Source organism: Felis catus, chromosome B3, assembly GCF_018350175.1.
Source record: "Felis catus isolate Fca126 chromosome B3, F.catus_Fca126_mat1.0, whole genome shotgun sequence".
NCBI classification, from domain to species: Eukaryota; Metazoa; Chordata; class Mammalia; order Carnivora; family Felidae; genus Felis; species Felis catus.
The window spans coordinates 74,305,161-74,332,909 of record NC_058373.1 but is presented as its reverse complement, the minus strand read 5'-3'; the positions used below and the strand labels follow the sequence as shown (position 1 = coordinate 74,332,909).

Sequence of the window (27,749 nt, the reverse complement as noted above, 5' to 3'; positions counted from 1 at the left end):
GGATACTACTTTCTTGAAGTGAGAGGATAAAAGGCCTTAGACAGGAAAAAGAATGAGACAGAGACAGACACTGAGCCAGGTTCCCACAGAGAATTTATTGAGGGAGCCAAAGCCAGTGAGAGGACGAAGGAGTCCTACTTCAACATCCCTCCTTGAAGCTGCTGGCCTCCAGCATGATGGAAGTCTGGGAAGGGAGGGCCTGCCCTGTGTGGGGCCACATGGAGCCTCTCACACCACAACCTGTCCCACCTCAAAGACCCAGACATAGAGAGAGAAGATCTAATTCCCACCCAGGAGGGTGCTAATGATATGCCTTACTCATCCCACCCTCCCCTAAACGGCTAGAGCTCTAGCCTTCAGGACCTCTGGAAGAAGGGCCAGGATGCCTGGCCCTCGGATTGGCCAGTCTAATCCTCAACATGAAGGCCAGGGAAGGGTCTGGCTGACAGCTCAGTTCAGACCTGGCCCCGGGCATCTATTCTAGGAGCTAACACTTAACATCCAAACATGATTAAAAACACTCAGGACAGTTCTCCTGCTGACAAAGGCCACACCCCAGATAATGGCAGTCCTGCCAAACCCTGGCCAGAGATAGACACCCAAGCCACTGGGTGTGAGCACATGAGGAGACAGAGTTACTCTGCCCCTTGGGGAGGCCCTTCTAGGGCTCAGCTAGGGCCCCAAAGCCTGGGCTTGTGCTCCTCCCCATTCAATGCCAGGGATTCCCCCACAGATCTCCCGGAAGGGAGGAGGCAGAGAGCTTGTAAGAGGCTCACCGGTGTATGGGGCTGGAGATCAGGTCTACTGGGGTGAGGAAAAGGCTGCAGAGGGGTGGGGCACTGGGGCAGGGGCGCTGAGGGGCTCCTCAGATTCTGGCATGTCGTCCTGGAAGTACTCGGCCTGGCGGTACTGCCAGAGACGCAGGTTCCCATCCCACTGCAGGGCAGAAGGTGGCAAGTAGTCAGGGGGTGCTGCCCTGCCTAGGTCCAAGTCCCAGACATGCACTGGCCTCCCAATCCCTGCCACCTCACCGAGCTGCTGACAATCTTTTCCTCAAAGGGGTGCCAGCTGACGTCACGCACGCAGGCCTTGTGGTTGGTCAGCTTCTTCACGATGTGGCCGCTGAGGAGGTCGTACACTGTCCAAGGAAGGTCAGAGTGGAGACGGGGCTGCCAGAGTACCTTCTAAATACCCCTCACAGTTCCGGAACTGTACTGCTTACCTCTAGGGCAATTTCCCCACTTTCGCAGGGAGCAAAGCCCACACCAGAGGATGATGTAATTTCTCTTTCTTTTCCCTACCTCAGCTTGAGTGTGTGGTCTGGCAGAGCTTGGATACCTCTCCCTGGCCCTTACCTAAACTTCACAGGGCCAAAAGTTAAGAAAATGTAATGTGGCTTTAAAGCTCTTTACAACAATTTTCTATGAAACCCATAAGATATGGAAGGCACAACAAAAGTGAACAATGGGCTATCTGCACAGACACCCGAGTCTTTTGGAGTCTTCTGGACAGGGGTGCATCTTCCTTTCTGAGTGGGCCCCTGAGTGCCTCCCTAGGTATGGCACTGTCTTAGGCTCCTCATAGCTGTACATGTATTTGTGTCTTTCTGCACACTTTCTGCTTTAATGACTGCATGTCCTTTACTATGAGCTTGTCTTCTTGTGTCATCCTATTTGTCCCTGCCCTCCATTTCCCCCCCCCCCCCGCCCCGGCTTTTCATCTGCAATCTCTTTCTTTCCTTGACAGGCTAAAAAAATAGAACTAAGTATATTTTTGGCAATCTATTATTATATTTACTAAATAGAAGCCTATGTTTCTTCTTTTAATGTTTATTTGTTTTGAGAGAAACAGAAGGTGAGTGGGCAGGGGTAGAGAGAGAGGGAGACACAGAAGCTGAAGCAGGCTCGAGGCTCCGAGCTGTCAGCACAGAGCCTGATGTGGGGCTCGAACTCACGAACCATGAGATCATGACCTGAGCCGAAATCGAAAGTCAGACGCTTAACTGACTAAGCCACTCAGCTGCCCCTATGTTCCTTTTCCTAATTTAACATGTTAGGGTGTCTGGGTGGCTCAGTCGGTTAAGTGTCTGACTTTTGATTTCGGCTCACGTCATGATTCCAGGGTCATGGGATTGAGCCTGCGTCTGGCTCACGCTGGGCGTGGAGCCTGCTGGAGATTCTCTTTCTCCCTCTCCCTCTGCCCCTTCCACACTTGTACTCTCTCTTAAAAAAAAAAAAAAAAGTGCTAGTGAATACAATGTTTTCTACTTCCCTAAGCCTAACTTGCTCCAAACTGAATTAAATCTCACTTATAGTCACCATCAAGACATTTAAGGTGGTTACTGGTAACAGGTGAAATGCCAGAGAAATATTCCTGCCTTTCCCAAGGCCCCCTCTTCTGACACAATCCTTACCGACAACTTTGCCAGTAGAGCAGCCACTGTAGATGAACTGTTGGCCGGTGCTATGGGTGGGGGAGAATCGGCAACGGATAAGGGTATGCAGCACCCCATGGCCCCGGTAGGTCATCAAGGAGCTGTCTCCTGGGAGTTTCAGTTTCCGCCAGGCTGGGTAGGGATGCATGGAGAGCCCTAGGTTAGGGAGTCTGGATTCTCCTGTATCATCAGTCCTCAGCAAAGACTGATGCTTACAGATGACTGCCTTTCCAGACTCCGACTGGTGGCTCCTTCCCCACCTAATGTTCACCAATATGGCTCAGCATGCTGGTTGTGAAGATACTGAAATACTTTTTGTATTGGTTGTTTCTGAGTGAGCCCCAGCCCCGGGAACCCCAATTCTCCCCAGAGTTCAGCAAAGACTTCATGCCTAGCAAGAGGGAGTTGGGGGGAGGGACCCAGGCTACGGTCACATCCACTGTGCCCATGCCAGGCCTTACCAGGGGTTAATTATTTTAACTACCACCCCTGACTCTTTATTCTCCAGATCTCAGGTTCTACCTTCCACTCTCACCTTTTTTGGGTACCTGCTGCCAGCGGTAGTCCCAGTTTTGCTGTGTGGCAGCCTGCCGTGAGGCTTCCATACCTTCCCGACTAGAAAAGCGTCGGATATCCCAGAGCTTGATGGTCTGGTCTTTGGAGTTGGAGATGAGATACCGGGCATCACCCTGTGAATCCCCAGATGGGGAACAAGGTATCAGAGTTTGCAAATATCGGGGTCTGTCAGTCCAGCTCTGCTTCTCCAGGTGAGGGGGAAGAATGTCAGTCCTTTGACTTAGCTTGCCTCTTTCTTCATCCAGGTGAGCTCACCATTGGTATTCTAACACAGACCCGGCCCCCTGGCTAGCTTTCCCCTTCGTTGCCCAGGGACTGGCTGGGCCTCCTATTCTATCCTGGATTAATTGTCTTCTTTCCTTCCACAGAAAGCCCTGCCCTGCTCCTTGAGGACTGGTGAATACAGATGGAGCTCATGTTTCTTGGCTTAAGTCCCTTCCCTAAACTCCAGCTCTTGCAAACCTTAGCTAATAAGGAGCTTGGTGAGTTTCCATGCCAGTCCACTTTGACAACTGTAACCTGGCTGTGCGGTTCTGCTTCCCTGCCCACCTTGCTGTCAATGAAGGTGATGCCGTCCTGGTGTCCAGCCAGTGCACCCACGGGCTTAGGGTCATCCTCCCGCATGGTGCGTCGATCCCACACTTTGCAGATGGCATCATCACCCCCAGAGAACAGGATTTGGGAGCTTATGTCAGCAAAGGCCACTGCATTCACATCATCCTCATGGGACTCAATCTAGCGAAGAAGGAAGCCAGAACACCTAGGACCTCTTTCTAGGTCTTCTAATAGGCCAAAGACCAGGAAGCAGAGGCTCTAAGTTTCAAGGACATTACCTGAAGGGTGCGCCGGTTCTGTTCTCGATCAAAGACGTATAGGCAGCCATCATTGGCCCTGAAAGGGAAGGGATAAAGAGGGTCCTGGAGCCAGAACTGAGAGGACTTATGCTGTGTATGCTCTAGAGAGTCCCTGTTGTAAAGTCCTGCTGAGGGGCAAGCCCTGGTCTCTTCTTACACAGGAGGTGGGAAAAAAGTTAGCTGTGTTTTTGCAAGCAGGTTTGAGACGTCCCATCTCATGCTGGGGAAACAGTGAGCAAGAGGTGAAGCAACTCGTAAACCCTGACCTTGGAGAAGGGCTGGTTGTTTCTCTATAGTGGGGTCCAGTACAGTCTCTGGGAGAACTCCTACCTCATTAATTGAGGAGTGCATCCCCTACAAATACTCACCCTCCTAACACTTCCCGTCCATCTGAGGAGACAGCGATGGAAAAGACAGCAAAGCGACGCTCATCTGGCCTGAAAAGAGCATAGAAGGAACTGGGTTAAGTGGACTCCCCTCAGCCTTTGTTGATCTGCACAGAATCTGACGAGGATTATAAGGCACACTTCTAAGGGGAAAAGGAAGTCCGGCTAATGCGTGCCAGAATGTGGATCACCTCAGTGAGGACGCGGAAATAATCCCGCAACCATCTGTTTTACCCTGGTCCTCTGGCTGAAAAGGATGGGCGCTTCCCTCCCAGGAATCCGTACAGAGACACTTGCAACCAGTGTACTTTCTCCCTCTAAGGAGTTCCAGTTCAGGAGGTTTGCTCCTGGAGAGCCTTCCTCTTGAGAAGTTTCTGATGAGTCTGCCCAAGGAGGGAAGCCAGTACCTTAGATCCAGGGCAGTGTGTGTGTCTCCCTCCCCGTAGATGTTGCAGATATGAACTAAGAAAGGCAAGAGAGACAAGAATCTTTCAGAGCTGGGGGAAGGAGGGTGGAAGTGAAGCTGGGCAGGAGAGGAACAAAGGGCAAGGATGTCAGACCCTGGGAGTGATCCTCCCAGGAGAAGGGATAAAGTCCTGGCACAATGGACGTGGGCATTCGGGAGACCTCGGGTCCTGGGCTGGAGAGCCAGTAGAAGTCTGGGGCATACTCACTGTAATCAGACCAGCTGGAATATAGGAAGTGGTTCCCATCAGGGGTGAAGGCCACGTCCAGTACGCTCCAGCCTACATCCCGGGCCTTGATGCTCTTGAATTTATGAAAGCGGCCATACCGGCAGTCATACAGTCGGATTGTCTGGTCTGGGTAAGTGGGGATCAGGCAGAATTAGGGAACCCTCTTCTTGCATCCTCTCTAGATCTGACCTCTCCTTCTCTGTACATCTGTGGAATCTTCCCTTGATCATGGGGAATGTGTTCTGGCTAAGCATCCTAACCCAGGGTCAGTGTTCCCTCAGTCTGGGGCTTTCTAGCCTCAGTCAGGGGGTATATTCCTTGTTTCAGGGTAGTTCGTAGGACCAGGGACTGGTACCTTGGCAAGCAGACATGAAGATCTGACCATCTTTGCTGTAGATGCCGCAGAAAGCTTTCTGAGAGTAGGTATCAGTGAAACCCAGATCGTTGGGCAAGAAGCTGGGGAGGGAGAGGGAAAGTGAAGGTAAAGGGAGCTGAGGATGAGGATTATCCCGGTTAGCAGAATCCTAACAGAGCTGGGTGTGAGTACGAGGGCGAACTTCCCTTTTGGCCTGGGGTATAATCCCTGTTCTTACATTCATTTGTTTGTCTTCTCAGTTCCTACGCTTTTCCAGTTTGTTTACTCTCAAACTTTGACCCCATTTAACTTTAATATCCCTGACCATCCTTTTATACCTGTCCCTTCAAAGTTTAGGGGATAAAACCTATCTGGCCCTTAGAGTCTCTCCACCAAGCCCCATACTCACTGAGACATCATTCGAGACCGTTCTCCAAGGGAGAAGCTTCCCCGGTGGCAGAGGCCCCGTTCTCTCTAAAGGAAGGGATTGGGGAATATTGCTAGCACAAACAGAGGGCCACTGCAGCCACACCAAGCCCCCTCCTCCAAAGAGATTGCTCTCGCTACAGAAATAGACACCACACACACTAGTGTGTCCCACCAAACTCCGACGTAGACTGGCTAAGAAGTCTCCAGCTCCAGCACTTGAGGCTTCCTTGGAAAGTTTATTTCCCTCTTCTCTGGGGCAGACAGAGCTTCTGGCTACCTCAGGAGGCCTGCTGCCAGGCTGGGTGGAGGTTGAGAGGCCTACCTGGTGCAGCATTTGAGGAAAGCTGTGCTCCCGGGCTGCCCGTCTAAGCCCCAGCCGCCCTGTGGCCAATTCCACTTGTGTCTTGATCTCATTGCATTCCAGCTCCCGGGTGTCAGGAGTTGCGTCCACTGTGAGTATCAAGGAGAAGTTTCATCCTAGGTTTTGCAGCCGCAGAACTGTGCTCCAGCCCACTCAATGTGGCCGAATATACTACAGCTGTGAAGTCTCCCTCATTCCCTGAGTTATCTCATCTTATTTCAGTTTAACATATGTTCTTACAAAAAAAAAAAAAAAAAAAAAGAAAAGAAAAGAAAAAGAAAAGAGAAAGGATTTTCTAATGAAAGTCTTCCAATGTTAGGGTCTCAGTCTGCCTTTCCTCTTACCAGGTGGGTTGTATCGGTCCCCAAGACGGCCATCCCAGGCACTGTCATGCTCTTCCTCCGAGTCTGAGAGGGCCTGGATGAGTTGTAAATTTGCTGCACCTCCTCCCTGCACCAACCTCACTTGGCCTCTATGGAGAGATGCCCATGATAAAAGGGAGGATCCCTTCCCCAAACCAACCAAATTCAGAGTCAGTGGCTATCCACCTACTACTCAAACCCTACACTGTCCCTGTTTTGAAGTTTGAGGCTGACTAGACCTTGGCTGTAATTTTCAGTCTCCTATAAGATACAGTAGGAAACGAATCTTCATGCTTACAGCAGGAGCGGAGAACCGCAACATTCCGTGGATGTTGACAAACCTACTAAACTGACTTCCTAGAGAGCTAAAAGTTCTAAGAGCATTTCCTTCTGAGCCTCTGGCCTGAGGAGTCCAGAATAGAACTAAAGGGATCCCCAGGCTTGTCTTCTTCCCAAGGAGCTACAGCTAAACAATAAAGCCAGTGGCAAACCTTTTTGGTTAAGTGCTGGTGGTCAATTTCCTCAAAGCATTCTTTCCTCAAGAACAGGGTTAGAGTTAGGTTAATTTAAACTTGTTTTTCAAGTAAGTCCACATGGCCTCATATCACATGTCAATAACTTCACAGAAGTTGAACACACACCTCCCCAGCTCTTCTCTTTACCCCTCACATCACTCCTCTTCCATCAGGGCCCCATTTTCATTTTATTTTTTACTTACTTGGAAAATAGCTTACATTTGTGTAGAAACAGCTAGAGAGGCTCCCCTGAACAGTTCCCTCAAACACAGAAGTGACTTTGTCTTCGTGACCCTCCCTAATTAAGAACTACTCTTGTTGTGTATTGAGATGAGTGCCATGAATGTCCAGAAGGGAAGCTCAAACAGAACAGCTGGTCTGGGCTAATCCCATTCCCTATCCTCTTTAACTTCACTGCCTGGAGTTGGGATCAAGGGACTGTGGTGGTCCCTGGTGGGGACACATCAGAGGGTAAGTTACCTGCGGAGGAGATAGGCCAGTACCTGGGCCAGATCCACATCTTCATCCTCCTCTTCCTCTTCCTCACTCCGACGCAGGCTAGCCCCTCTTCGGGGCAAGCCCTCGGAGGGGTCTCCGGACCCAGTTCCTGCGCTACTGCTGTTCCGTGATCCCATCTTCTGATCACAGCATCATTAGGTCCTGTGCAGGGACTCCTCGTGTCACCTCCTTGGGTTTGATGAAAGCAAAGCCTGCTCTAGAAACACCAGTGTCTCCTGAGATAGAGCGGTAGCTATCTCTAGGAGGGCGACCCTTCCTAGGGACTGAGATCCCTTCTCTTTAGCCTGTGACAACTCCCAAGGCTTCAGGACCACAAACCTTCCCCAATCCTGTGAAGCAAAAAAAAAAAAAAAAAAAAAAAAAAAAAAAAAATCAGAGAGTGAAGTCTAAGGAGCTACCCTAGCTCACCAATGAGAATCCTTTGAAGAGGAATTTCTCAGTTTTCTACCTCAAACTCACCTATCAAAGTCCCTGGGGGGAGTAGGTGGGTGAATTCCCAGGTAACCTCTCTGGCCGACCAATCAAAACCCCTCGCGGAAGAAAGCGCCTCATTAGCTTATCTCATGTAACCAATCAGAAGCCTTAAGGCTCTGAGACCCCCGACGCCCCCCTTACCGACCAATCAGAGCGCTTCTTTGCGAAAGCCGGCAGCAGCGACAACCAATGAAGTTAGAATTCAGCCTAACACCCCTTCCTTCCTCGCCTCACGCCCACGTGGTGTGCTGGGGGTGTGTACGCCAAGTGGGGGAGGCAGGGAGAAGCCGAGAAGCCCCTCCCACTGAAGCCGGCGGTTACTGCCGCGCGCGAAACCACCCACCAGCCGGGAGCGGTCGCAGGACCCGCAGCGGCGCGAGGCCTTGTTTACACCGACTGCGGCCGCAGCGTTGGCCAACTGCTCCTCCGTCACGCGCCTCCTCCGTCATGCATCTCCTGGCTTCCCGGCCGGAGGACTGCAGACGTCACGCGTTGCCCCTGACGGCCCCGCCCCCTTGGCCCGCCAACTGGACAGCTGAGCACAGTGATTGACAGGTGGGCGGGAGAAAGTGCGTGAAGGGTGGGAGGGGAGGAAAAGCGCGCGACCGAGGTGGGGCATTCGCTCTTCCTTGGGAGGAGTAGTGGGGAACCGGCTACTTCCTGATTCGGAGACAACGGAACTAGGCTTGATGGGTGAGGGGCGGGGCTTGCAATAAATTGGTGGTTCGCTACCTAGAGGTGTCTTACCGAGGGATACCATTTGCCGTCGGCCCCTAAAGTTCTTTTGCCTTCGCAATTTTCAGACGATCTCTAAGGGCCTCCCTTTCGCCTTCCTCCCGACCCGGCTCCAGCCTTATTTTGCTGGCTGTAGCTTCAGTCAGCCCGGCCCTGAGGGGTGACCGGTGCCTTTGGGGTGTGATCACGTCACACAAGGGGATCTAGGCCTCCCCACCCTCGCTTCCGGGTTTAGCTTCCGGAAGCCTTGTTTTGTGGGGACTACCCTTTCTAGACCACCCTTTAGTTGCTTTGGCAACTTTTCAGATGACTCCTGGCTTCCCTTCGCGGTCTTTGCAGACGCTCCCTAACACACCCGTGGGTTTCTAGGGGCCTTTCCGGTTCCGTCTGTTCCCCTTGGAAGCCTCTCGGCTCTCCGGGATTTGCAGACCTTCCCTAGACCCTAGGTCTCCGGCGTGCCGCCTCCGCTCTGGGAGTCCGGCGAGTGCGCGAGCGCCGCCTCCTACCCTTCCTCCGGGTTTATGAGTAAGCGGCTGAGTCCAAGGCCAGGACGTGCTACGTCTCGGGATCTTCTCCCAGGCTGGAAGTCGAGTGTCCTCGCCGCGCCAAGTGCAAAGGTCCGGAGTCCAAGCTGCACTTCAGCGCCTCTAGTCCGCGCTCTTTTATAAGTGTTAACTCTCCCTGGGCCCCTGAGGTCAGGAATGGGTGTGGTCAGACCCGAGGACGCCTCTAGGTCTCTAGACCGCTAGATGCAAGCTTATTGTTTCTGGTCGCTAGAGCCGGCATCTTAACGGGCGTGCATTCTGTACTGGACCCTACTCTTGGTTTAATGGTCTGCTCTCGCCGACTGAAATGCCTGCTTTTTGAACAAGCACCTCGCACTTTCATCTTGCTGTGGGCTGTACTAATGTAGTAGATTCTGCCGGTACCCCATCTCTGATTGTCAGGTAGCTTACTAACAGTTTCCCTGTAACGTTTATTGAGACCTTAGGATTGTGTCGTTTCTGGGCTGTCCAGCCTGGAAAATCTAAAATCATTAAAAGAAGAATTTATTTTCTGTTTGCCCTTTTAATACAGTTCTTCAATTCTTAAAGATTAGTTGAAGTTGTTTTCACCGTCACCACCCAAAATCAAAATTTCATTACTTCATGCCTCTCCTATTTGATCTGCTGGAAGTGTTTTTCTCTGATAGCATTTAGTTCTAAAGAACCTACAAGTGGTTCACTTTTGTTTATTGTTTCAGATACAAACTTCCAAATCTGGTTGTCTTATTTTTTTATCGGCCTTTTTACTGTAACTTCTGCCAAGCAATATGCCCATAAATTCTGTGCTGTTTCCACCTTTGCACCTTCCCAGGAGAATTTCTTACCTGGGGGAAACTTTGTAGACTCCCTTCCTCCTGACCCAATGGTACCACTTACAGGAATCTAGCTGGGACCTATATGCTAAATCTAGCCTTAAGATGTATGTTTGGGCTGCCTGGAATCAGTTAAGTCCATACTCTTGGGGCGCTTGGGTGGCTCAGTTGGTTAAGCAAAGGACTTCTGGCTCAGGTCATGATCTCCCATCCGTGGGTTTGAGCCCTGCATCTGGCTCTGTGCTGACAGTTCAGAGCCCGGAACCTTCTTCTGATTCTGTCTCTCTCTGCCCCTCGCCCGCTCACACTCTGTCTCTCTCAAAAATAAACATTAAAAAAAAAAGAGTCCGTACTCTTTTTAAAAATATTTTTAAACATTTATTTACTTTTGAAAGACAGAGACAGAGCATGAGCAGGGGAGGGGCAGAGAGAGCGGGAGACACAGAACCAGCACAGAGCCCCATGCAGGGCTCAAACCCACAAACTGTGAGATCATGACCTGAGCCGAAGCCAGATGCTTAACGGACTGAGCCACCCAGGCGCTCTGAGTCTGTACTCTTGATTTTGGCTCCCCACTTTGGGCTCTGTGCTGACATGGACCCTGCTTGGGATTCTCTCTCTTCCTCTCTCTGCTCCTCCCCTGCTTGCTTGCTCTCTCTCAAAAATAAATTAATTTAAAAGGATATGTTCAACACATCAATTAATGATAATAGTAAAACACTGGAAACAAAATAGTCTAAATATACTGTAATATGGGAGTATATTGGTTAAGCAAATTATGCTCCATGTGGTAGACACAGAAATATCAGGTAGTCATTAAAATGATGTAGTCTTTTTTTTTTGCTATGGGAAATTGTGCAAGTTATATTGTTAAGTGTTTTTTTAATTTTTTTTTTTTTTTGGCAAAGTGCAAGTGGGGAGGGGCAGAGAAAGGAGGACAGAGGATCCAAAAGTGGGCTCTGTGCTGACAGGCTCATGATGTGGGACTCGAACCCACCAACCATGAGATCATGACCTGAGCCAAAGTCAGATGCTCGAGCCACCCAGGTGCCCCAGGTTTGTGGGTTTTTTTTTTTTTTTTTTAATGTTTATTTTTTAGAGGGAGGGAGGGGCAGAGAGAGAGGGAGACAAAGAATCCAAAGTAGGCTCCAGGCCCTGAGCTATCAGCACAGAGCCCAAATCAGGGCTGGAACCCATGGACTCAGAGGTCATTACCAGAGTCAAAGTTGATGCTTCACCAACTGAGCCACCCAGGTGCCTTGGAATACCATCTTTTAAAAAAACCTAACTGTGGGGCACTTTGTCTCTGTCTCAAAAATAAACCTTAAAATTTTTTTTTAAATTCAGAACTTGTACATTATTGAACAAATCATTAAAAGTCATGTTAAATATTAAAAAAAAAAAATTTGAGGGGTGCCTGGGTGGCTCAGTTGGTTAAGTGGCTGACTTCAGCTCAGGTCACGACCTTGTGGCTCCCGAGTTTGAGCTCTTCATTGGGCTCTGCTGTCAGCACAGAGCCTGCTTTAGATCCTCTATCTCCTTTTTTCTCTGCCCCTCCCCTGTGCTTTCTTTCTCTCTCAAAAATAAATAGGGGCGCCTGGGTGGCTCAGTCGGTTGAGCATCCAACTTCAGCTCAGGTCATAATCTCGCGGTTCTTGAGTTCGAGCCCCACGTTGGGCTCTGTGCTGACAGCTCGGAGCATGGAGCCTGCTTCAGATTCTGTGTCTCCTCTCTCTCTGCCCCTCCCCTGCTTGAGCTCTGTCTCTCGCTCTCTCTTGAAGATAAATAAACAATATAAAAATTTTTTTAAAATAAATAAACATTTAAAAATATCTGAGATTCTGTGACCAAACTGAGTCTTAATATTAAGTCAGAGGTGCCTGGCTGGCTCAGTCAGAAGAGCATGTGAGTCTTGATCTTGGGGTTGTGAGTTCAAACCCCACATTGGGTGTAGAGATTACATAAATAAAATAAATAAATCTTTAAAAAAGTCAAGGGGCGCCTGGGTGGCTCAGTCGGTTAAGTGTCTGACTTTGGCTCAGATCATGATGCCACAGTTCCTGAGTTCGAGCCCTGCATCTGGCTCTGTACTGACAACTCAGAGCCTGGAGCCTGCTTCAAATTCTTTGTCTCCCCCCTCTCTCTGCCCCTCCCCCGCTCGTGCTCTGTCTCTCTCTCAAAAATAAACAAACATTAAAAAAATTAAGTCAAATACTAAAGGATATAGGATTTTATCTCTGGATCCATTGATAGATTTTTTTTTAGTTTATTTGGAGAGAGAGAGCTCCTGCGGGCGCCTGAGTGGGGGAGGGGCAGAGAGAGGGAGACAGAATCTCGAGAAGACTTGGCGCTGTCAGCACAGAGCTTGACACGGCTGGAAGGCTGGAATTCACAAACCGTGAGATCATGACCTGAGCCAAAACCATAACCAACTGAGCCACCCAGGTGCCCCGATTGATTGATTTTTGTATGTAAATATTAAGCTTTTGAATGTAATTGTCACTTGTGACTTACAATACCTTTATTTTTTATTTTAGAGAGAGCGTGCGAGTGGGGGAGAGGGGCAGAGGGAAAGAGAGAATCTTAGGCAGGCACCACACTCAGTGGGAGCTGGACTCAAGGCTCTACCCTATGACCCTGTGATCATGACCTGAACCAAAATCAAAGAGTTGGAGGCTCAACTGACTGAGCCACCCAGGCGCCCTTTATAATACTTTTTAAATGCATATGGACACTTATGTCTTAGGATATGCTATGTGTTCCATTGAAAGAAATATACCATTTCTTTTAAAACAATTAAGTCATTTTGAGAAACTATTGACCTTCCCTCTCATGATTTTGAAATTTGGTATGTTGCTTGGTGACATTTTGTGAAGTGCTTTTCATTGGGCAGCTTCGTGTTTTCCCAGCCACACTTGAAGCCGCTTAATGCCACAGAGAACTTTTCTACCTTCAGCACCCATTTTAGGACTTATTCTAGTGATTGCTAAGTAAATGTCAGCTAATTGACTTTCTTTGTGACCTGCCTTGTGCTATTTCCTGTTCATTAGCATCCCCACTAGAGGGCAGGCTGGGCTAGAGAGGAAGAAGGGGAGCAGATTTTTCTTTTCTGGCTAACCCTGGCCTCCCTCTCCCCCACCCCACCTTGCAGGCTGGCAACTGCAGAGTTTCTTGGACACGTGTACAGCTCTGGGCTACACAAGGGAAAGTTGTCTTCCTAAGCGACTGATTACATTATCTTCTTGTAGCATTCTGTGTAGAAGGAAAGGGGAAGTATGTTAATTTACCTAGGATTTAAATTCTGTTGACCAAAAAGCAATTGAGTAATTATGGGATTTCTAATACTCTCATGTCCTGTGACCTTGAGAATCAGAAATTTTTGTGTGGCAGAGAGGAGGTACAGATGTGATACAGAAGCTAAAAACCCTTTCTTTAGCCAGGAATTTGAATAGGAACTATCAGTGTGAACTCATGAAGTGTTTTATCTTACTATATCTGTTGAAAAGGTCTAGAAACAATGACCAATCGAGTAGTAGATCTTCTTTTTTTTTTTTTAATATTTTATTTATTTTTGAGTGAGAGAGAGAGAGAGAGAGAGAGAGAGAGAGAGAGAGAGAATGAGTGGGGGAGGGGCAGAGAGAGAGAGGGAGACACAGAAGCTGAAGCGGGCTCCAGGCTCCGAGCTGCCAGCACAGAGCCTGAGGCGGGGCTTGAACCCACAAACCCTGAGATCATGACCTGAGCCTAAGTCGGACGCTCAACCGACTGAGCCACCCAGGCGCCCCACCAGTAGTAGATCTTAAAATGCCATTTCCCATGGAAAGCCACCAGAGCTTAAAGAAATGGCTGATTCCAGGTCTGGGGCAGAAAATGTACGAGACAAACACAGAACAGCTTATTTTACCAGATAGCAAGAAGCCAGCAAACACTATCAGGGTAATGTCAAAAGGACTCAGTGGCTTGGTCGGTTAAGCATTCAACTCTTGATTTTGGCTCAGGTCATGATTTCACGGTTCATGGATTTGAGCCCTGTGTTGGCCTCTTCTCTCTGCCCATCCCCAACTGCTCTCTCTCAAAAATAAATAAATTAAAAAAAAAAAAAAAAAGGACTCAGGAGCCAAGTTCTCATGGTCAAAGATGGGATAATTTGAGCACTAAAAGGGTAACTTCATTGGGGCGCCTGGGTGGCTCAGTCGGTTAAGTGTCCACCTTTGGCTCAGGTCATGATCTTGCGGTTCATGAGTTTGAGCCCTGCGTTGGGCTCTGTGCTGACAGCTCAGAGCCTGGAGCCTGCTTCAAATTCTGTGTCTCCCTCTCACTCTGTTCCTCCCCCGCTCACGCTCTTTCTCTCTCTCTCTCCCTCAAAAATAAATAAAGCTTAAAAAAAAAATAAAAGGGTAACTTCATAAACATTAAGTATGTTTAAATCCATGAGTTCATAATGGTGTATGTGTGTGTAAGTAACTAATTGTTTGCCCTTTTGCAGGATGATAGAAAATTAAATCATATTGGAGATGGTAAATAAAGGAAAAGAATCAATTACTTTGTTGCTTCTCTATAAACTATACCTGGAGGTAATGAAATAGAATATAAAGGGAGTGTCCTTTTGTAAAACTTCCAACAATTATGACAGTTTGAATATAGCTGTCTTGAAATCCCTGGTAAATTAATGAATCTAGGCATTAAGCATCTAGGTCTGGATGCTTCAATGATTAAATTAAGGGAAAAGAAAGGAATGGAGGGGGAACTTCTATATTGATACTTAAAAGGCATATGAAATTCTTAAAAATGGGCAAAGCTGAACCATAATGTCTACAGATCCACACTTGGGTGATAAAACTACAAAAATAAACTTAAAGGACATAATTATCATGCATCACAATATCCATCTATGCCAGGAAGGAGGGGCTATGATGAAGGTGAAGAATGTAGGGAGGGGGTGGCTGGGCTTTGGGTGTCTGCAAAGTTCTGTTGTTTTCTCTGGATGATGGTTTACAAGTGTTCACTTTCTGTTAGTTTATTAAGCTATACCTTTGTTTTTCATGGTTTTCTGTATCTGTGTTTTAACGTAAAATAAAAAGATGAGGGATGCCTGGCTGGCTCAGTCATAAGAGCATGCGACTCGATCTTGGGGTTGTGAATTCAAGCGCCATGGTGGCTGTAGACATTACTTAAATAAATAAAAAACTTAAAGTAAAATAAAAAGATTAACTAAAATGTGTTAGGGACACCTTAGTGGCTCAGTCGGTTAAGTGCCGAACTCTTGATTTTGGCTCAGGTCATAACCTCACAGTTCAGTGAGATGGAGCCCTGGCATTGGTCTCTGTGCTTAATGTTGAGCTGGCTTGGGATTCTCTCTCCCTTTTCTTCTCTGCCCGTCTCTCCCTCTCTCAAAATAAACAAACTTAAAAAAAAATTAATAGTGTGTTAACTACATTTTATCATTTCTCTGCAGGGCATGTAGCCTAATTTTATTCTAATTGTCAAAATAATTTTTAAGGCTAATACCTTTAAATCACTGGGCATTTAGATACCTGGAGGGCTCTGGAACCCCAGTTCCCTGCCTCTTTCCTGGAGGGACTTATTTCCAAACCAATTTTCTTTCTCTTCTAAATTTTATTTACATTGCTCACTCTCCTCTTAAACTGTAGCATCAGCAATATATGACATAGGCTTACAGGACACACTCTAATCAATATAGAGTGGAAAGGTGAGAGCAGCTAACATACAGTCAGTGGTTACTCCATGCCAGGAACAGTTCTGAGTGCTGGCTCCACTGACCTTTAATCCTTCTAACAACACCGAGGTGCAGGCACATCCCGGTTTTACAGATGAAGAAACCCAGAGGCACCTGACTCTACCGTGTGCCTAACATCTCTGTTGTGCCGCCCTCTGATCATTTTCTCAGGTATTGCATGCCATTCATGAAGCTGAAGATTTGGCTGTATATTTTTAAGTATAATAGACTCCATTACTAATTATACATTAACACGTGATCCACTCTGACCTTAGCTTCTTCTCTGCTTACACATGATAGCTGGTTATTGGCTGTTCTCCCATCCAAGTACTAACCAGGCCCGACCCTGTTTGGTTATTGGCTGTTCTCTATGAAACACTTGGTGTTTCCTCCTCCAGTTTTTTCTTTTGCAGCAATTCCCAGAAACTCCATTTTATTTGTTGGAGTTTATTCTCATTTTCTGGGTGTGGACTTCCATCCTACCAGTCTGTTTATACATGCCCTCAGCCTGATTCAGATCAGAGGTGAAGTTATCCCTCAGCCAGTGCCCCTGATTTATGGAGGATCATCGCTCCCTTTGTGGTCTTCCTATAAAGCTGATTTCTGAGGATTTAGGCCAAGGCCTTGCTACTTAAACTATGGTCCTTGGACCAGTAGCATCAACATCAATTAGGAGCTTGTAAGAAAAATAATCTCCTGGCCACTCCAGACCTGCTGAATGAGCATTTTATCAAGATCCCCAGGTGATTCATATGCACTTTTAAGTCTGAGAAGCATGGAATAGGGGACATCTAAAATCCTTATAGTTCTCCAGTCTATGCTGCTATGAGAGATGTCTATGCCGTTATTGTCTATGCCGTTATTGTTTATCCTTGGTTCTCCTGTTTGCTGTGTGGGCTTGGGCAATTACTTGACCTCTGTATGCCTTTGTTTCTTCATCTGTAATGTGGTACTTGCTTCAAAGGGTTGTTTTGTAATGTGCTCAGAACAGTACCTGGCGCACAGAAGGTACTATAAGTGTTAGCTCTCTTAATATTGAATGAGCTTTCATGAATGCTTTGGCGTCCCAGTGTCAGGTCAAGCAGGAAGAAGAACAGGTTTGACGACTGACAATGGAACTGCTTCACTGGGGATGGGACTATAGAGGCTTCTGGTCTCCAAGTGGGAGGTCAGAAATTTAAGGCCTGGAGGCTATACGGAGTAGCTGGTAGAGGCCCCTGTCTTTTTAAGAACTGGGGACACACAGCAGATGTGCCTTCTCCCAGAAATTCCCACTTATATGGCCCAGTGGTAGCGCTGCCTGTGAGAGAGGTCCTGGATATCACCGGGCTGCGCCAGGCCAGGCTGCACCAGGGTGCTGGCTGCTTGGAGAGCTGCAAGAAGTCTACGAAATTGGTGTTAGAGAGAAGCCTGTGAAGACAGGCAGGAATGAAACAGCACAAAAGTTGTGTAAAATAAATGAGCATCTCTTATTATTAGCATGTTGGAGAAGGCCTGTGGCCTGGTCTCATGGCACCCAGATGTTAGTTCTATCCAATTGCTCATACTTTCTGCAAGCCTGGTGGCTCTCCTATCCCTAGATGGCGGCTGGGACAGATGGGGGGGTGCTCTGTTCTCCTGCTAGCCTGGAGCCTCAGGTCACATTCTGCGCACACGTCCCTCCAGGGCCTCCAGTTCAGCCAACACCTCCTTGGGCAGATCCTGATTGACTTGCTCTGTCAGGTAGCTCCGAATGTCACGCACCTCCTGTTCCCAGAAGTCTTTGGGGAGTGAGAACAGCTGTGTGGTATCTATGGCTCCCAGACCACTGAGATCCAAGGCACCTTCCTTTGGCACCAGCCCGATGGGCGTCTCTCGGGCACTGTCCTCCCCCTCTAGCCGCCGGCAGATCCAGTCTAGCACCCGAGCATTCTCTCCAAAGCCTGGCCACAGGAAGTGGCCCGCCTCATCCCGCCGGAACCAGTTGACGTGGAAGATGCGGGGTAGCCGGGCCCCCTTGCGCTCCTCCATGCTCAGCCAGTGTTCTAGGTAGCGCCCAAAGTTGTAGCCAAAAAAGGGCCGCATGGCAAATGGGTCGTGCATGATGACCTTCCCTGGGGAGGGGAGCAGGATGGGTAAGGAATCTTCCTCCTAACTGGAGAAGAGAAGGGCACCCTGCATCCAGCTGGAGGAAGTTGGGAAATGTTGGTGGCTCCAGAAGATCCTCAAGAGTAGGGTGAAGAGAAGGGATTGGGAAAAGAGACCCGTGGAAAGGGCAGGCAGGAGGAAGGGAGGAAGGTCTGGCTCAGGAAGGGAGAGAAGCAGCCATGTGGGTGTATAGGGATGGCACTCACCTTTGTGTTCAGCCGCAGCAGTGGACTCAGAGCGCATAGCACTGCCCACAAATACCCCGTGGCGCCAGTTGAAGGCCTCATATACCAAGGGTACTCCTAGAACACCAGTGAACAGGGTCACAGGCAGCTTTTGTCTGTGGGCCCTCACCTCCTCCCTCCTGGTGATCTTGATTCCTGGTCTCTCTCCTAGTATCTCTGCTTTCCCATTTTCAAACCCCATGCCTCCCCATATTTTGCATTCTCCAGGGGATAGTTCTAGAGACAGACAGCTACAGTTGGCAATCTAGGCTGAGCTTTAAGTATAAGAGGGAGGTAGGCCCTGAGATGGAGACAGACCTTTTACCAAGAAGGCATGGAGCCCACACAATGCTTACCTTTGGGTCTGCGGCCTCCAAAGATGATGGCATCAATGGGGACACCCTCGGGGGCCTCCCAGGCTGGGTCCATGATGGGGCACTGGCGAGCCGGGGCACAAAAGCGAGAGTTGGGATGTGCACAGGGCTCCTTGTCTCCTGGCAGGGGAAATACAAATACTTCCAGTTCCAAGGGCTTTTCCACCCCCAACACACACATATATTTGCATGCACTCTTGCAAAATTTCTGTTTGCGTCATCAACTCCCTGCAACCTTGTGTGGTAAGGAGCAGGGAGAAGGGAGCCAGGACATCTTTCCCAAAAGATCAGGTTATTTATCCATAATGGTGCTACCAGCTGTGCTATGTGAGAAAGAATGGGCAAGGAATTGGGGTTTAGCAGGACACTACTGTCTATGCCAAGCTGTAGCTACTTGGCATTGGCCAGTGCTCAAGAGAATGGGCTTAGATCTTGGCATAAGGTTTTCGCAGAAATTTTATCCCAGAAATGATTTATATATGGGATTAAAAAAAATTTTTTTTAATGTTTATTTATTATTGAGAGACAGAGACACAGAGCGTGAGCAGGGGAGGGGCAGAGAGAGGGGGAGACACAGACTCTGAAGCAGGCTCCAGACTCTGAGCTGTCAGCACAGAGTCTGATGTGAGGTTCAAACCCACGAACTGTGAGATCATGGCCTGAGCTGAAGTTGGTCACCCAACCAACTGAACCAGCCAGGCGCCCCACTGTGGGATTATTATTCAAACAAACATTCAAACCTAAAGCAAAAACTGAGGCTGTCAATGAGTACTTCAGACAATTGACTTTCCATCAGCAAATAGAGGAAGATGGGGTCTTCTGAGCTTTCAAAATGTAAACAGCAATCGATTTTGAAGCTAGAAGAATTTTGGTGATTTCCCTGGGTCTCCTTAGACCCAGAGGGAACAATATGTCTTGAAGACCTCACATATAACCTGGGCAGGTGAAACCTGAGGAGCATAGGACATTTGGTCCCTAGGGAGAGAATGGGACCAAGTCAGTGGCATGTGTATAAAACACCACCATGGGGGTCCTAAATGGACACAGAAGCTTCTCTGCTAGAGGTTGCTGGTTAGACCTGGGAAGGGGGGCAAGGGAGTTCTACAGCCAGCCCATCTCTCCCTGCCGCGCGCCCCCCCCCAACCTGCCCAGCTCCTGCTTCCACTTGCATATAAGAGCCTCTTGCACTTCCAGCAGCCCCCAATTTAGGACCCTGGCACAGGGTATTATTCTGGGAATAGCAGCTGGGCACAACATGCCCTAGTTATACCCGTGAATCTAGAGATGATGAAAGGGTTGGGGAACTAGCCTGCGGGGAAGTATGAAAGTTTCTTGGGTTTCTCAGTTGGGTGGGAAGGCCAAGGAGGGCTTAATGATGGTGGTGGAGAAAGCAAGGGGTGATTAGATAAGGAGGGAGAATGCTTGGTCAGTCTGGAAGACGTGAATGTAGGCTTCAGTGACCACAAGGCCACCCTCCCCAGCATGCCCTTCTTTGCTTCCATTCTTAGGTCTCTGGGCTAACTGCAGAAGGTCCAGAGTGCAGGGTTGGGGGAGGGGCAGGGCTGCTAGGCACCAGGGGCGATGACAGGGTTGAGAAACTAGCTGTTAGAAGAGGCTAAAGAGCTGGTCTGATTTCGCCTGGAAGGATTTGGGTGTGCGTGTTAGAGGGATAGAGAAGGGTGAGGGTAACAACGCTGACCTTTAGACAATAATTATTATACAAGGGATGGTGGGAGCCAAGTGGCAGGGGGAGGGGCAGGCTTCCTCCTCCCTAATGGGTCAAACTTTGTGGACTATGCTTTGAGCCCAAGTCCTTGTGTAAAAATTTTCAAAACAGTCCTTCCCTTTCCTTTTTAAAAAAATTCCAAGGGCACCTGGGTGGTTCAGTTAAGTGTCTGACTCTTGATTTCAGCTCAGGTCATGATCTCAGGGTTTGTGAGTTTGAGCCCTGCTTTGGGGTCTGTGCTTCAGTGCTTCCCCACTTGTTCTCTCTCTCTCTCAAATAAACTTAAAAAAAAAAAGCTCCAGCTTATTTTTACCAAAAATTTGCTATATATTCAGCACTATGCTGAACACTTTGCATGCATTATTATTTCTTAAGGTTTATTTATTTAGTTTGAGGGGGAAAGGGGCAGAGAGAGAGGGAAGAGAGAGAATCCCAAGCAGGGGCTCAAACTCACGATCTGTGAGATCATGACCTGAGCCAAAATCAAGACACGGACGCTTAACCAACGGCACTCCTGCATGCGTTATTTAATTTAACTCTCCAACAGCCAAGATAGGTACTTTGGTAACTGCCTCCATTTAGCTGATGGGGCAATTGAAGTTCATGAGGGTAAGCAGCTTAGCCAGGTCCCAAAGCCAATACCTGGAGTTGGGACTTGACCTGAGATCTCACCTGGGGTTAGAAACCGGGAATATTTATAACTTCCTGTGACTCCCAGAGGTCCTGGAGGACAGCCACAGGTTGTGGAGAAGCCTTTTACGTCATCAAGGTGCTGAGCCCTAGGGGCTGTATCACAACTCCCCCATCATACATACCAGGTTTCCAGGGTTTTCCCAGCCAGGAGGTCACAGTGACACCAGGTGGAAGAGGCTGGTCAATGCCCTCCCAGTACACTCCACCATCACTGGTCTCAGCCACATTGGTGAAAAGAGTGTTACTCTGGATTGTGGCCATGGCATTGGGATTAGTGGTGGCAGAGGTGCCAGGGGCCACGCCGAAGAAGCCATTCTCAGGGTTGATGGCCCGGAGTCGACCTGTCAGGAGCAGAAGTGAAGGAAAGGAAGGATCAACCAGTAAGAGTTGAGAGGTGCGTCCATGGAAGGTCCTATTCTGTTCCCTCTTGCCCTGAGCTGGCCCCCAGATCTTATGGAGAAAGCCCTTCTGTCTCTAGGGTGGGTAGACTGCCAGGAGGTATAGGGCAGGGTCCACCATGAGCAGTGAAGGGGAGACTCCTATGCTCTGGTATGAGCCAGAACTGAGTATGATCCATGGGCCTCTCACCGTCACTGTCAAATCTCATCCAGGCGATGTCATCCCCCACACACTCCACTTTCCAGCCTGGCAGTGCTGGCCGCATCATGGCCAGGTTAGTCTTGCCGCAGGCGCTGGGGAAGGCAGCTGCCACGTAGCGCTTCTTCCCTGCGGGGTTGGTGATACCCAGGATCTACGTGTCGAGGAGGGAGGGAACAAAGAGGAGGTCAGTTATGGTCTGCACAGAAAGGACAGCTAGGGGTTAACAGGGAGGACAAATAATTATTGTCTAAACAGGCGCACCACCTTGCCACAGGGCTGGTGTGGCAGCAAGTTGAAGCCCCCTCAATGTTCAGCAGCCTGGGGCCAAAGCTTTGGTCATTTGGGCAGAGTCCCTCCCAACCGGCCCGGCACCTGGCGGTGGGGAGGTGAGGCTGACCAGCCAGGCTCCACTCCTGCCCTGCTCCCTGCAGCTGCCTAGGTCCTCACCAGGCCCTCACCAGCATGTGCTCCGCCAGCCAGCCCTCATCCCGGGCCAGCCGAGAGGCGATGCGAAGGGCAAAGCACTTCTTGCCCAGCAAGGAGTTGCCGCCATAGCCGCTGCCGAAGGAGACGATCTCTCTCTGGTCAGGCACGTGGCCAATCAGGGTTTTCTCTGGGTTGCATGGCCAATGGCTCACCGGCTCCCCTGGGGACAATGGGGTTATGGGGTCATGGGGCCGGCTGTTGGTAGGGGCATGAGGAACTGGGGCATTAGGAGCTGGAGGGTATTGGGATTGGCAGGGGAGACACTGAGGAGCGGTGGTGGTGCCAATGAGTAGCTTAACACCCCCCCGCACCCCCAGTATCTATCAGCTCCTACGTCCCTGTTCTGGGACAGGACATGGATAAGTGACTTTTCTCAATCTTGTGCAAATTGCTCTGCCAACACAGCATTACCCCAGCCCAGACTGCTGCTTTAGATTTTGGGAATGAGGTGTTTCACTAATTCAGATGGGTAGGATTGAGGGTTTTCTCTGAATGCAAGCAGGTCTCTGTGGCCTCCCCTAGGCAGGGTAGGCGCTCACCTTGCCCAGTCAGGGGCTGGCCCACAGAGTGCAGACACTTGACAAAGTTGCCATCTCCCAGGGCCTGAAGCACAGGCGTCCCCAGCCGGGTCATGATGCGCATGCTTGCCACCACGTAGGCCGAATCAGTGAGCTGCACTCCGATTCGGGACAGTGGGGAGCCCACGGGACCCATGCTGAATGGAAGCACATACATGGTTCGGCCTGTGGAGGAAAAATACCACCAGGATGAAGGGTTCTAACCTGTTAATATCTTCAGTGCCCCTGCTTCTGTGTCCCTGCCCCGGTTACCCTGCATGCAGCCTGGAAACCTCTCATCCACAGCTTGCTGGAACTCAGCTGGGGACATCCAGTTGCCTAGCTGCCCACGGGCCCCACCAGCCGGGAGGGGCACTGTGTCCCGTTGAGAAGGAGTTACAATCACTGTCTTGCTCTCTACTCGTGCCACATCCTTGGGGTCTGTGCGGGCCAGCCAGCTGGGGGAGAAAGGATTATCAGGAAGACGTGGCCAGATGATCTCCCTCATCCCCAGACTCAATCTTTCAAGTCCAACTTTGACTCTACGTCTTTTGTGGGTCTTATTTTTGCCCATCCATTTGCACCTCAGTTGCTTGCTCCAGATTTTGTCCCATCTAAGGGGTAGTTCCTTTGGCCCAGCCTTCTAAAGGCCTCTGCCCTCGGCAAAAACTCTGAACTTGGAAGGGGGGGGGGGAAGCAAAGGTTTTTATTTGTATTAGCTTCTTTCCTTAACATAAAAAATATAGACCAATCTCACTAATTCCTGATTCTGTTTCCCCCAGAGCTCCCATTCTTGCTCATTCCATTGGGATGGTCTAGTAAATTTGATGTTTGTCTTGGTAAACCCAACGTGGCCTCTGTCCAATAAGCTGTTCCCATCCCATGGGTCACGGGGCTCAGGGCTTACCAGTTGTTGTACTTGGGGAGCTTTCGGATAAGTCCCTGCTTTTCCAGCAGGGCCAGTGTGGCAGTGTTCTCAGCCTCGGTGCCATCACAGATGTGGATGCCCTCTGGTTGGCACAGGCGGGCACTGCGCTCCACAAAGTCTCGAACTCCAGCGGGCAGCTGGCCCAGATCTCCACTGAGTACTCGTAGGGTCTGGATGCTGCGCCATGATGACCAGCCCCAGGGGCTCAGCCCAGGCCGGCTAAGCCTACGACAAAAAATAGGTAATGGGCTGGGTGTTCTCATGGAAGATGGGCAAGTCAAGGGGACAGAAAGCTTGGGCTGCCATGGAGCATGCTAAAACAGGTCTTGGCGCAGGCACCTTGAAGAGCAGGTGAGAGTAGGTGTGTGGGATAGGTTCAGACCACATGTACCTTGTGGCCTCCATGAGTCTCAGTGAGGGTGTTTTCTTGTCAGCAAGGGACGAATATTGCCAAAGGAGCATAAAGGCACATGCCTGGTGGCATGGAGGGTGTATGTTGGCATGCTGAGGTTATTGTAGTCTTAACCCATGCCCACGTTTAACTCTGTCTGGTCAAGGTTGGAAATGAGGAGGTGCCCTATGACCCAGTGTCGATAAACTGTGCCCTGGTGACAGCTTCATGGGTCTGGTAGTTAAAGCCCTCATCCCTGTTCTTTCCATTCTTAAGTATAGTTTTTATAAGTTAAAAAAGCAGCTGCTTTTACTTTTTTCTTCTGGTGTGTATAAGACTGTGAAAGCCTCAGCAAAGGACCCAGTCTTTGAGATGGTACAGTCCCAGGTTTCCAGATTAGGGCTCTTGCACAGAGAGTTAGTAACTGGGTATTGGGGTTCCAGGCATCAGAGCTAGGGCTGCCCACCTGGGCCAACAAGGGTTGCATAAGATATTGCTATTGGGTAGGTATCTTTGAGCTGGGTGGAAGGCTGACTGTTGGGGAATGTCAATGGCTGGGGTACATGCCCATTCCCATGAGGGCAGGGTCCCTGTTCTCTGTCCCTTCACACCCCTGGGAGAGGGAGAAGCAGGGTCTGCTCTGATTGGCCCGGACCCAGGGTGGAGTGACTCAGAGAGAGCAAAGGCCAAGAGAGGTAAGTTGCCCTTCTCTGATGCCAGGGCCTCGCCCACCAGAAACTGCTCCACACATCAGACTGCATGCCCCTGTTCCTCCCCTTAGAGGTCAAATGCCTAGAAAGTTTTGGGTGTTGGTGGTAGGTGGTAACATCAGACTGCAGAAAGCTCAGTTAAACTTAGGCTGTAAGCCTGGGGAAGGGAGACAGCTCGGACCATGGATATGGGAGTTGGAACCTGGCTAGAGTGGACCTGGGCTGGCAGGATTCAAACCCAGTGTGGCCTCAGGGGCAGAGGAAGAGGACTCCTGGGACCTGGCAGGTCCCTCTCCCTGCAGGGGGCCTGGCTCAGGAAGTCTCTGGTGATCCTCTCTGACTCTCTACCAGTGGGACCCTCTCCTTTTCGTCTGCTCCAGAGGCCACCCACATGGGCTGGCCAAGAGGAACCAGCTGTGGGAGAGACTTGGGGGTTAGCTCAGACTTTGGGACACATGCTGGGGAGAAGGGAGGCCACAGAGGAACGACAGGAAGCTGTGAAAAGGGAGCAGGGCCTAGGAGCTTCCGTCCCAGAGGACGACGCCAACCTATTAGAATTGAAGGCAACTTGTCCCCCTCCTCCACCTTGTTTCCCTCTTTCCCCTGGCCGCAGGTCCCTTGGCTGCGCCAGGCTTCCCTCCAGGTTCCAGTTCGCGGGAGGTCGGAAATGGAGGTTTACCTTGTGCCTTCTTTGGGGAGTTCTGAGCTTAATCCCCCAGGGGTTCATGCACCCTTGACCCCAGGGTCCTACCGCGCTTCTAATCGCAGCTGGGGCACAAGAGTTACATCTTAAAGAAAAGGAGGAGACGAGGAGACAGGGCTCTGTGGGGGCGAGCGAGGAGGGGAGGAAGTTGTGAGTGGCAGATCGAGACGGCGCGGTCAGAGATCAGCAAAGCAGGGACGGGGGAGGAGGGGACGGAAGCGGAGAGACTCGGAGCGGCGGCGGCCGCCCCAGATCTCCCGCGAGACACGGGCCGGAGAGGCTGGGGATGGAGACACACTCGCCCCGGGCCCGCCTCCTCCTCGGCTGAGAAAGCCGGCCGGAGGCTGGCGGGCAGGAGAGCGCCATTGGCAGCCCCGAGGGGGCGAGCGCGGCGGAAGGTGCGGGTCGGCCCCGGGCTAGGGCTCACTCACCGCAGGCCGGGGCGGTACACAGCGGCCATGGCACCTGGGGCTGCGGGGTGGCCACGAGAACCGAGCGGAGCCGGGGAGATAAGGAAGGCGGGGAAAGAGGGTGCGCTGCTAAGCGAGCGGGAGCGAAGGCTGGGCGGGAGGCGCTTAAAAAGGAGGCGGGCGGGAGGGCGCAGGGGCGGAACCTCGCTGGGCCCGCGCGACCCTCTCTACGCCCTAGCCGTACTGCCGCTCCCCCAGGGCACCAGGCCCCGGCCGGACCAGACGCCTCCCCTCCCCCAGCATCCTAGCCCCCACACCCATCTCTCTCATTGGACAGCTGGGCCCCCTACTCGTCTCCCCGCCTCCGCGAGGCTCCACCCCCCGCTCCGCCTCGCCCCCTGCACATGATGTAACTTTGAGGACTCTTGCTCCCGAGAGATAGCGACTGGGAGACAACGGGGTGGCAAACAAGCTAGGAACGAGGGGGGAGGCCAGGGCGAGGGCCCACGGAGGCTGGGAGTCCAGAAACCGAGGGTTGGGCATTGTCTTTTCTCTTCTCCTGGGGACTGGACACCGTAAGACCCATGTTTTTCTGTTTTCCAGGGTCCCAAAGCTAACGTTTTCTTTGTCCCCAACTCCTAAATACCTGTTTCTTCTCCCCCTGATGAGGGTTCCCTTCTGCCTTCCCATAAAATGATGGCGTCTCTCTACCCCCGAGTCTCTTCTTTGGGCCTCTGCCCTGGCTATTCTCTCCACATTCCCCTGAAGAACTAGTCTGTCCCACCCAACCACCACCATAAAGTCCTCAGGTAATTTGTCAAGTTATGTCTCCATCCAGACATCTCTCTTCAACTTGATACCATTGGGTACCACCCCAAATGCCATAGTACCCGAGACTCAACATGCCTGTAGTAGGCACCTGCCCAGCATCCACTCCCCCTTTCTGGTAATATCACCCTGATGTTCCTTTATGGAACTACCTCCTCAGTCCATGGAGGAAATCATATAGGTCTCCTGTGGGTAGGCTCTCAGTTTGACCAGTTTGTGTCTTCCTCACTTTGGCCACAGCAATTGGGAATGTTTAGGGATGGGCATGAGATCCCTCTCTAGAGCTTTTTCTGTAGACTTTCAAAATGAGCTCATTCTGCTGGGTTTGCTGAGCTGGTGGGATATAAGCATAGAGCTGCAGGGTATCAGCTCGGCACTGCAAAGCAGGAACCTGCCCTCAGTGAAAGCCAGCCCAAAGGAAGCAGCAGAGGAATGGAGAGCTACAGATTCCTGATTTTGATTATAGGACTCAACAAATTTCTTAATTTCTTCTCTCGCTCAAGCTAATTTTAAGTGGATTTCTGCCATTTGCAACAGAAATAATGCTGATTCTCAGGTTTCTCAAAGTTCTGTGCTAAAACAGCAGGAAAAGGAGAGCTGGCCTCAAGCCTTGGGCTTGCTATTGGCTCTCTATCTCTTCCACCCAGGCTCCATCCTGGACTCAACCTTATGTGTACGTGTTTGGATTCTTTCCTCCAGTTCCTACATTCAAACTCCGTCCACACCTATTCCACTTCAGACAACTGCCTCTTTGGCAACCCTTTGGGCCTAAAGGTGTGCATGCTGGTCGCAGCATGGATCTACTGAAGGTCATCTCTTCCCTAATGCTGCACCTGCTCTCATGGTTTCCTATCTCAGTGAATAGCACCAGCATCTAGGCAGCTGCTCCAGAGGAACCTGAATCAGTCTAGGCTATTCCTTTCTTCTCTTCCATAGCCAATCAGATGCTAGGACCTTTGGATTTGTACTTCATAATTAGCTCTCAAATCTGTGTCTATCCCCATGGCCACTGCCTTAGTTCAGGACTTACCTCTCACCTGGCTTCAAGTGATATCTTCCAAGCCACCTCTTGGGCTGCCACCATTCCAAATGCCACTCCTTCTCCCTCCCACCAAGCTACCCTCCAACTCTGCACAGAAGTTCACTTTGATGAGTTAAGAGAGAAAGGGGTAATTTTTATTGTGTGGACACTAGGCTGGGCTC

The 27,749-nt window shown here is 50.2% G+C and overlaps 3 protein-coding genes across 14 annotated transcripts in view; 1 reads left to right on the top strand and 2 right to left on the bottom strand.

Annotated features, from left to right (window-relative positions):
* Positions 1-76: 76 nt before the first annotated feature.
* DCAF11 (DDB1 and CUL4 associated factor 11) lies at positions 77-9,358 on the bottom strand. Of its 9 annotated transcripts, none has more exons than XM_006932758.5 (15): positions 9,202-9,358; positions 7,448-7,815; positions 6,435-6,562; positions 6,052-6,179; positions 5,710-5,774; positions 5,301-5,401; positions 4,925-5,071; positions 4,658-4,712; positions 4,233-4,301; positions 3,844-3,901; positions 3,560-3,745; positions 2,970-3,123; positions 2,414-2,566; positions 1,032-1,138; positions 77-936 (listed from the first exon to the last, which is right to left on the bottom strand). In XM_006932758.5, exons 2-15 carry the CDS (start codon positions 7,600-7,602, stop codon positions 802-804), a joined length of 1,641 nt encoding a protein of 546 aa, XP_006932820.1. In that variant the 5' UTR covers positions 7,603-7,815; positions 9,202-9,358; the 3' UTR covers positions 77-801. The 9 variants fall into 9 exon arrangements, 8 of the variants coding, with proteins under 8 accessions (XP_006932820.1, XP_019688406.1, XP_044915640.1 ...); XM_019832847.3 differs by having other exon boundaries at positions 7,448-7,654; positions 9,202-9,356; XM_045059705.1 differs by lacking the exon at positions 9,202-9,358 and adding an exon at positions 8,708-8,912.
* NRL (neural retina leucine zipper) overlaps positions 8,381-27,749 on the top strand; it is a 29,555-nt gene continuing 10,186 nt past the window's right edge. The window contains exon 1 of one of the 3 annotated variants that reach the window (XM_045059706.1): positions 8,381-8,515. The gene's annotated coding sequence lies outside the window, so the exon portion shown is untranslated. Of the gene's footprint in view, positions 8,516-23,608; positions 23,746-27,749 lie in introns of those variants that run through there. The other 2 variants (XM_023255599.2, XM_023255600.2) reach the window with 2 other exon arrangements.
* Positions 17,235-25,980, bottom strand: PCK2 (phosphoenolpyruvate carboxykinase 2, mitochondrial). 2 transcript variants are annotated; one of them, XM_003987496.6, is made up of 10 exons: positions 25,740-25,977; positions 23,484-23,729; positions 22,850-23,034; positions 22,559-22,762; positions 21,992-22,179; positions 21,522-21,684; positions 21,056-21,274; positions 18,497-18,634; positions 18,123-18,218; positions 17,235-17,882 (listed from the first exon to the last, which is right to left on the bottom strand). In XM_003987496.6, exons 1-10 carry the CDS (start codon positions 25,766-25,768, stop codon positions 17,428-17,430), a joined length of 1,923 nt encoding a protein of 640 aa, XP_003987545.3. In that variant the 5' UTR covers positions 25,769-25,977; the 3' UTR covers positions 17,235-17,427. The 2 variants fall into 2 exon arrangements, with proteins under 2 accessions (XP_003987545.3, XP_019688405.3); XM_019832846.3 differs by having other exon boundaries at positions 17,679-17,923; positions 25,740-25,980.

Bases quoted from the DNA above. Each gene is read 5' to 3' on its own strand.
- PCK2 (XM_003987496.6), bottom strand. From the start codon at position 25,768: ATGGCCGCTGTGTACCGCCCCGGCCTGCG. The intron at 21,275-21,521 runs GTGAGAGGCCCA...TGCTCCTGACAG, and splicing joins GATGAGATTTGACAGTGACG to GTCGACTCCGGGCCATCAAC. The intron at 17,883-18,122 runs GTGAGTGCCATC...TCCCCTCCCCAG, and splicing joins TGCTGCGGCTGAACACAAAG to GGAAGGTCATCATGCACGAC.
- DCAF11 (XM_006932756.5), bottom strand. From the start codon at position 8,409: ATGACGGAGGAGGCGCGTGACGGAGGAGCAGTTGGCCAACGCTGCGGC. The intron at 4,713-4,924 runs GTGAGTATGCCC...TGCCTTTCTTAG, and splicing joins TTCCAGCTGGTCTGATTACA to TTCATATCTGCAACATCTAC. The intron at 3,902-4,232 runs GTGAGTATTTGT...CTTCCCTTTCAG, and splicing joins GGACGGGAAGTGTTAGGAGG to GGCCAATGATGGCTGCCTAT.